This window comes from Peromyscus maniculatus, chromosome 17 (genome assembly GCF_049852395.1).
Source record: "Peromyscus maniculatus bairdii isolate BWxNUB_F1_BW_parent chromosome 17, HU_Pman_BW_mat_3.1, whole genome shotgun sequence".
Classification (NCBI taxonomy): Eukaryota; Metazoa; Chordata; class Mammalia; order Rodentia; family Cricetidae; genus Peromyscus; species Peromyscus maniculatus.
In genome coordinates, this window is record NC_134868.1 from 4327962 (window position 1) to 4337438 (window position 9477).

Here is a 9477-nt window from a genome sequence, read left to right on the forward strand (position 1 = left end):
TCACCGCTTGGCCCTGAAGTCAGCCCTGCCCATGGCCTTGACCAAGGCCATTCGGACTTCTCTGTTCCTCAGGCTGTAGATGAGGGGGTTGAGGGTGGGGGTGATGAGGCTGTAGAAGAGGGATACCACATTGTCCTGTTGTGGGCTGTGGTAGCTGCCCGGGACCATGTACATGAACACAGCCGCCCCATAGAAGAGACCCACGACGGCCACGTGCGAGGAGCACGTGGTGAAGGCCTTGTGTCTCGCTTCGGCTGAGTGCATGCGCAGCACGGCCCCCAGAACGTGGCCGTAGGAGGTGAAGATGAGCGACAATGGCAGCAGTAAGATCAACACCCCGGAGACAGACAGCGCCAACTCATAGGCGGACGTGTCTGCACACGACAGCTTGAGGAGGGCTGGCAGCTCGCAGAAGTGGTCCACGGTGTGTGAGGCGCAGTAGGGGAACTGCAGGGTGATGGAGGTCTGGATGGAGGCCACAAGTGCACCCGAGAACCAGGATGCGCCCACCATCACCACACACACCTGGCCTCTCATGAGCACCTGGTAATGCAGGGGGTGGCACACAGCCACGTAGCGGTCATAAGACATGAGGGATAGAAGGACACCCTCAGAGACACCCATGAGCATGAGGAAGAACATCTGGGTGGCGCATCCCCACAAGGTTATGGTGTTCTCTCCCTGCAGGAAGTCAGCCACCATCTTGGGGATGGTGACCAGCGGGAAGCCAACATCCAGAAGTGAGAGTTGGCTGAGCAGGAAGTACATGGGTGTGTGGAGTCTGGAGTCTGTGGCAATCAGGAGAATCAGGATGGTGTTGCCCAGCAGTCCTGCGGTGAACATGGTGGCCACGAGGAAGAAGAGGGTGAGATGGGGCCCTGTGTAGCTGAAGAGCCCCACGAGGGTGAAATCTGAGGTTGTGGACGCATTTGATGCCCCCATCCTCCCAGAGTGCATCACTGTCGAGGGAAGTACAGGTGATTTGGTAAAGGGTCCCAGTGGGATAATTTTACATCATACTGTAACTGTTAGGTGGTGGCCTCATGGAGTCTCTCTAGAAAGGGATGAAAATTTATGAATATATCCAGGGTCAGCTCCAGTGAGGGGCTGGGGGCGTGGCTCAGGGGTGGAGCCCCCGCCTAGAATCCCCAGTGAGGGGCTGGGGGCGTGGTCAGGGTGGAGCCCCGCCTAGAATCCCCAGTGAGGGGCTGGGGGAGTGGCTCAGGGATGGAGCCCCTGCTTGGAATCCACCTGTGATCAGAACATGGAGAAGTCCACCCTGGTATCTGAGAGATACCATCACAATATCTCTCAGGGAAGCGCAATCTACTAACATTTACTGTTGAAGTATGCCACTAAGCTGAAGGGCACAAGCCAGCTCCCGTGGAAGATCAGAGGCACACAGCTCACCAGACACCCTGCGGCTGAATCAGGTGTAGGATTTTGAAGAAATCAAGATTCGAAGTACGGAGACCTTGCCCAAGATGACACATGAAGACAAAGGTAGATCGAGAAATGTCTGGAACCGGGAAGAAAGGCTCATTTCCGTATCTTTGGCAGAGAGCAGATCTGAAAATCGAGAACCGTCAGAAAGGGAATGTCTGGGAAGAGACGGAGAGTCAGCAGGTTGGACTAAGTGTTCCCAATGACAGAGGAGACACATCAGCCTGCTTGTTAAGTTTCTGGTGTGTGTGTGTGTGTGTGTGTGTGTGTGTGTGTGTGTGTGTGTGTGTGTGTGTGTGTAGTCTAGCTGTCAGTCTTGGGTGTTGTTTCTCTGGGGCTGTGCTGTCCATCTTGGTTTTTGAGATGAGGTCTCTCCCCAGCTTGGAGCTTGCCAAGTAGGCTGGCTGGTTAGAAAGCCGAGGGACCAGCCTGTTACTGCCTCCCCAGAGCTGGGATTACAAGCTTCTGCCACCATGCTTGTTTTCTCTCTCTCTCTCCCTTTCTCTCTCTCTCTCTCTCTCTCTCTCTCTCTCTCTCTCTCTCTCTCTCTCTCTCTCCTTTCTCTCACTATCTCCTACTCTAGCTCTCTCTCCCCCCTCTCCTTCTCCTCACTCTCTCTCCCTCCCCCACTCTCTCTCCTCCTCCCTGATTGTGTATACATGCACATGTGGTGGCCAGAGAGCAACTTGGAGGAGTGAGTTCCTTCTCCTACTGTGTGTGTCCCAGGGGCTGATTCAGGTCCTCATGCTTGCACACTTTCCTGACAGAGTAGTCTCCCCAGCCGGAAGCTAGCTCAGGGCAGGTGCGTCCTGTTTCGTGTGTATGAATGTGTGGCCACCCATCCACCAGCCTCCCCTCCCCCTGATCTCAGAGCAGCTTGCAGTAGTGTTTATACTTCTCACCTCCAGCACTGAGCACATCTGTGCTGAAGATGCACCTGTTATGGTTGATGGGGACATATCCAGAAGCACAGAAGCTCTGGCCTTTGGAGCACAGGACAGACACCTGCTTTGCCATGTGTCCACAGGAGGTGAGACACTTGGACATCAGGATCTGCCTGGAGACCACCGGGCACCCAGGTCACCATGCCATTACCATGGATACCCTCCAGCCTCTCTGACTTGCTTTCCTCTAACACAGCTTTGCTGAGCTTCATCAGAAACCTTTGGTCCAGGACTGGAGAGATGACTCAGTTAAGGGCATGTGCTGTTGCTCCAGAAGACCAGAGTTTGCTCAGAAGACCCAGAACCCATGCCAGGTGGCTCACAACCACCTGTATCTCCAGCACCAGGGGATCAGACACCTCTGGCCTCTGAGAGCATCCACACACACATACACATGAGTTAAAATGAATAAATCGATTACTAATAAATAAACCCTTGGCAAGGGCCCAGTGAGACAAATCAGTGGGTGGGGATGCTTGGTGCCAAGTTTGAGTTCAAGCCCTGAGGAACAACATGGAGCCAGGGGAGAACCAACTCCTGCAAGCTGTCTTACGACCTCCACACACTTGTCATGATGTGTACCCCCTCCTCCCGAAAGTGGTCTGATGGCATTTTCCTTTGCCTAACTGCTGTCCTCTCTCCACTCTGTCTCTTCTGTCTTGTTTCCTTTGAAGTCAGCTTTTAGAACTTCAAATCATTGAAGGCGTTGTCTTTCCAGTATCTTTCCCCAGCTGCTCTGTCAGGCAGCTATTTCTTCCTGATTGAGACAGTCCCTCCTGGAGACTCCCCAGGCCCAGGAAGTGGAGCCAAGATTGATAAATCCCCATTGCAAGGTTGTAGAAGCAGTGAAGTGTTGCCGAGGGGGACTGGAGGGGCATGGCACACGTGATGGGACAGACAAGGACAATGTCAGGAATGACGTAACAATGACGACTCTAGAGAGGCGCCGTCCACTTTGGGCGAGGTTTCCTGACCTCTGTATTTATGTAAGACACCCCAAGAAGTGTTAGATCTTTTTTTTTGGTCTTTCCTTCTTTCTTCCTTCCTTCCTTCCTTCCTTCCTTCCTTCCTTCCTTCCTTCCTTCCTTCCTTCCTTCCCATCTTTCTTTTTTTAGATAGGGTTTCTCTGTGTAGCCCTGTCTGTCCTGGAACTTGCTCTGTAGATCAGACTAGCCTCTAACTCAGAATCTCCCTATGGACTGTATTCATTTTTATTCATGTTTAAAGTTTTATTTTGTTGCTAAAGTATTTTCAATTAAATCTTCAATTCAAAATTTTAAGTCTCAGACTTAACAGGAATTAAGTTGTAATTATCTTATAAAATCCACTAACTTGTAAACTGTTCAAGATAATTAAGACATGCAAGTTAATTCTCAGTTACCTTATAGATGATCGAATTCTTTTTGTGCTCAGAACTAGGCTCATAGTCATGCTAAGTACAAGTGTAGTTCATTTAATGACAAGCTTTATTTAGCTCCTGTATATGTTTTCAAGATTAAGCCTAAAGTAAGTAACTGAAAACAAGTAAAGTTTGTTTAAAATCAGGTATAGTTAATATAGTAAATAAATAATGGTCCTCAAACTCCTCAGAGATCTGCTGAATATGGCTTTTAAAGTGTTTAATAGAAAAAGCTCCCCCATGGTTGACAGAGATGCCAGATCCTAGCAGCAACCCTAAGGTCTCCAAAGAAAACAACGGGGCCCAGACACTGCAGCTGGGCAGAACTGCCTCATGCCTTGCCCACCACCAGAGCCTCACCCAAACTGTGGCCATATGGGCTTGACTGTCCCACTGTGTCTTGTCACTGTACATCAGTTTTCCCAAGCTCCTCCTCTGTAGCAGGAATCTTAAAAGTTCTTATTAATAAAATCAAACCTGAGGCTAGTTATTGGGGTCAATGCTGGTAGATCAGAGAGACAGAACAAGCCACAGCTATCTCACCTTGCCAATTCCTCAGCTGGTCCTGTTTCCTCAGACTGGAGGCCTCTGAGTCCTCATCCGGAATGGGTCTCAGCTGAATTACTGCTCAAAAGCCTGAAGCTTAACCAGCCACATGCTTAACCAGCCAAATACTTCTAGTTTCTGGTCCTCACGCCTTATATACCTGTCTGCTTTCTACCATCACCCCCTAGGATTAAAGGCTTGCTTTCTGGGATTAAAGGCGTGAGTCACCATGCCTGGCTGTTTCCAATGTGGCCTTGAACTCACAGAGATCCCAGATGGATTTCTGTCTCTGGAATGCTAGGATTAAAGGTGTGTGCTATCATGGCCTAACTAGTGGCTTTTCTGTTCTCTGACCCCAGATAAGTTTATTAAGGTACATGATATTTTGGGGAACACAATACCACCACATTCCTCCACAGGAAAAATCTCTCAGACCTTCTGGGTCTGGCAGCTGAAAGCTGCCTGGCACAGAAGCCAAAGACATAATGGTGTCCTGTGTGACAGATGGGGAAACTCCTTCCCCTAGTGAAGGCATCAAGACCACTGAGACCACTGAGACCATGGGAGCCTATGGTAACCATCCAGGTAGTGGCAAATCTCTGTCATTTTAATTGATACACAGGCCATTTGGGTTTTATTTCCTGCTGTAATTTATCCTTCTCAGATCTCTGATGATGTTGACAGCTAACTGTAACTTTATGTTATCAGTGTCAGGAACCCAGCTCTTCCCCCTAAGGCTTCAGCTGACCGGTCAGTTCATTTCATATGTAAATTCAGGCCTCATTTTTCTAGAGCCCCTAGGTCCCCCGCTGAGAAAGGCAGACACCAGTAGTTTACCTTGCTGACAGACTCTAAAAGAGATAAACAAAAAAAACAGTTTTCAAATTGTAACATGAATTCCTAAATGGTGTTAATAAAAAACCCAGAGCCAGATATTGGGGTAAATGTTGAAAGATCAGAGAGACAAAGGAACAAGCCACAGCCACTACCTCTTACCTCACCAACTCCTCATGCCTTATATACCTTTCTCTGCTCAGCCATCACTTTCTGGGATTAAAGGCGTGTGTGCTTCCCAAGCAAAGGCATGAGATCTCAAGTGCTGGGATTAAAGGCATGTGACTTCCAAGTACTGGGATTAAAGGTGTGTGCCACCACTGCCTGGCTCTGTTTTTCTCCTAGACTGAATCAATCTTGTGTAGTCCAGGGTGGCTTTGAACTCACAGAGATCCAGACAGATCTCTGCCTCCTGAGTGCTAAGATTAAAGGTGTGTGCTACCACTGCCTGGCCTCTATGTTTAATCTAGTAGATTGTTCTGTTCTCTGATCTTCAGGCAAAGTTTATTAGGGTACACTATAACACCACATTTCCCCTTTTTTGTCTAAAATAATAAAAGAGGGTTATAACTAATACAAGAAAAACTATATACAATAAGTATATATAATATATACAGTGAAGAATTACATTAACAATGTCTAGTCCATTAACATTTGACAGAGAAAATACTCCATTATCTATCCTATTTTGGTGAGTCCAAAGTATACGTAATTCACTTTCTATCCTAACTTGTATTACCATCCAAAAACTATCTTTTAATGTCTTTCAAGCTTATACACATTATACCTCTTTAGTGAGTTTCTTTTCTGAATTTGTTACCAAGGAAAACTATAACTATCTAATCTTCAACTCCCTCAGAGACCCAAGAAGAAAATGATATTACCTAAGTAAGCAGGAAGTGCAAGCAAATAACTTCCAAAAAAATGTGAGAAATGACAAACAGCTGGCTGCCTGGACAGTCACCCAAGGTTCCTCTGCAATGCTGGGGTATCTGCCTTCAGCCTACAGGTCTAGCATATTTGACAGATTCATCTGTGAAGCAGGACTTTCTAAAGGGCCTTCCTACCTTGTCTTGGCAAGGTTCGGCAGTCTTTTCTTTTGTGTCCTGCTTGTCCATTTGGACAGCATACTGTCAGCTGTTGAGGCAAGGGCATTTTCTTGCCCAGTGGCTAACTTTTTTGCCACAAAGAAAGTAAACTCCATATGGAGTTTCTTTGATGCCCATCATCTTCTCCGAAGTAGATTGGTGCTGTCAGGAGCACACATGTCTCATAGTCATAAAAAAAAGAATCTATGTTATTAAAACACCTTAAATGCCATATTCTGTAGATTTCTGAAGTGTTTGAAGATGACCTATCTAAAATATGTACCTTGAAAACATACCTAATCTGACTACAAGTTTGATTGTAATACATGACTAACTACTAACCTACATTTCTTTCTTTTTTTTTAAAGTTTTTTTTTTTTTAATTTATTGTGTATAGTGTTCTATATGCCTGCAGGCCAGAAGAGGGCACCAGATCTTATTACAGATGGTTGTGAGCCACCATGGGGTTGCTGAGAATTGAACTCAGGACTTCTGGAAGAGCAGCCAGTGTTCTTAACCGCTGAGCCATCTCTCCAGCCCCTGCATTTATTTATATCCTAATTAGTTTGTAATAATAACTTTCAAGGACTAGAAATTTACATTACATTGTTAAATGAACTGTATAGGTGCAACCTATACAACCTTGAACAAGATTAGAAATATATGTACAATATTTTCTAACAAAATCAATCTCAAATTTGTATCAATATACATAATTTGTATACAATATACAAAAATCCAATCCAATATAAAATATTTAAAACTAGCAGTTGCTTTTAAAATGTAGATTCAATAATCTACCTTTGGGTGGAGGCAGGAGAGACACCAGCCCAACATCCAAGGAGCAACAAGATGCCAGCAGACCGGTAATGCCACGGCCAAGTGGTAACATATAGATGAATAGAAATGGATTAATTTAAGATCAAAGAACTAGCTAGCAAGAAGCCTGAACCACAGGCTATACAGTTTGTAATCAATATAAGCCTCTGTGTGTTTATTTGGGACTGAGCAGCTGTGGAACCAGGCAGGACACATGATAGCTTCAAGCTACATCAAATTTTTTTTCTTTCTTTCTTTTCTTTTTTTTTCAGAGACAGGGCTTTTCTGTGTAGCCTTTGCTGTTCTAGAACCCACTCTGTAGACCAGGCTGGCCTTGAACTCACAGAGATCTGCCTGCCTCTGTCTCCTGAGTGCTGGGTCTTATGGTTTTTTGAGACAGGATTTCTCTGCATAGCCCTGGCTGTCCTGGAACTCATCATGTGAACCAAATTGGCCTTGAACTCACAGAGATCTGCTGTCCTCTGCCTCTTGGGTGCTGGGATTAAAGGCGTGCACCACCACAGCCTGGCTCAACGTAATTTTTAAAAAACGACTCCTTTATTTGAAGGAACTTGTTTTTGCAGTGATGGCTCTTAGTAACCAACCACCTGCATCTCGTGGTACATGACTGGATAGAAAGAAAAGGTCTAAAGTTTATGTAAGTTGTGAGGATCTGGGAAAGCGATTTAAGGTATATAAATGCATGTTGTAAAGGTGTAAGAAAGTGATCTAAGGAATATAAAAATGGGAAACGCTTCAGACTTCTGTCCCTCTCTTATGCTAGCTATTGTTATACTAAGATTTCAAATGTTCAGAGTTAAGTATTAATCAATGATGTTATTAATCAAGCCCGGATAAAGCACTGCTACTATTATCATAGTTACAAGCTCAAAAACTTAAATTTCCTTTGGTGTCTTCTAAGTATAGACTTAAAAGTGCTTCTCATTGTGCTAAAATCATCTCTGTCCAATCTATAAATCCAGCTTTCTGGACAGAGGAACGAAGTATTAATGACTTTTAACCCAAAATCATTTTTGGGGCCCCAGGCTTCTACTACAATTCAGAGGTGTGAGTCTACTGCTTTTTCTACATTGTGGATTTCAGTACAGACTACAAACAGTGGTGATGCTAACATACCTAAAATTTTTATCTCATTTTGTAAATTTAAAAATCTTGTAAGCTTCAAAGAGTTATGAGACTTGGACCCATCTCTCACAGGTCAAATGGACTCCAGATAAGTATGCCTGTCAATCAACAGCCTGAGTTTCCCTGCCTACTGCCTATTCTTCAGGTTAGAATCTCTCCCCATTTCCCTGGTCTTGGGACGCCTCCCCGCCACACCACTAACAGTAAACCCACTGGCTCACCAGGCTGGGCTTGGCTAGAGCTGTTTTTTCTGTTGTAGGAGCTCTATTTGGGGTAAATAGACATTTGTTCACATCTCCCCAGGAAAAGTTACACAACATATTCTGACACTCACTCATTCTCTTGGTAACAGTTAATTACACTCTTACAATGTCTTAGCTGTAGGGAAAAGGGGCCAGCCAAAGAAATTCACCCTGACCCTGAACCCAGAGCCAGTGAAAGAAACACTTTAGCCCTGAACCCAGAACCTAAGAAATACATCCTGGTCCTGAAACCAGAACTAAAGAAACACACTTTGTCCCTAGAATCAGAGTCAGTGAAAGAAATATGCCCTGGCCCTAAAATTAGAGCCAAAAAGCTAATGAGGGCCAGTGAAAGAAACCAGTTTGGCCCTGAAACCAGAGCCAACTCTGCCCCTGACCAACAAAAACAACAAACCCTTGAGCAGGAAAACCAACCAATCCCGGAGCATAAAAATCTTCCCTCTGGAGAAACTCTACTCCTAAGAAGCCCTGTATAAGCCACTCTGCTTTCCCACCCTGGCAGAGGCAGCCACTCTGGTCTACTCCTCCTTCCCAAATAAATCTCTTTCTAAAGAGTCTTGGGTGAAGATCTTCATTCACCAGCACAGAACAGAAGAACTTTGCTGAGACCTCCCTTAGTGGGACTGAGCAGAAAAAATAACCTTGCTGAGGCATTCATTCCCTTTGGGGCGCGGAACAAGGCAGGGCAAAAAAGTAACAACTTTTCGCCTGAGCCAGAGGAGATTGCTACATTTCTGCAGACGTTTCCCTGTTAGCAGAGTGAAGCAGAAGAGGCAACATCTTGGGCCAGGGAGGAGAAGCTGAGCTCTGCTGGGAAGCCCCCTTAAGGAGGGGGCGGAACAAAGCTCAGCTGTAATGGCTCTCTCCTAGGAGAGGAGCAGGATTGCTATATCCTGCAGGGAGATCATGCCCCACCGCATCCCAGGTTCAGGACAAGTCAAGATACCTCTCTTTCCAGAGCTGGAACACTCGCATTAGTCACTAAAGGAGGATGG

General features: G+C 45.7%; 1 protein-coding gene across 1 annotated transcript; it reads right to left on the reverse strand.

Moving 5' to 3' along the window:
• LOC102910705 (olfactory receptor 2Z1-like) lies at positions 1-942 on the reverse strand. Its single transcript, XM_006989879.3, has one exon. The coding sequence runs from the start codon at positions 940-942 to the stop codon at positions 1-3; it is 942 nt and encodes a 313-aa protein (XP_006989941.2).
• Positions 943-9477: the final 8535 nt, after the last annotated feature.

Bases quoted from the DNA above. Each gene is read 5' to 3' on its own strand.
- LOC102910705 (XM_006989879.3), bottom strand. From the start codon at position 942: ATGGGGGCATCAAATGCGTCCACAACCTCAGATTTCACCCTCGTGGGG.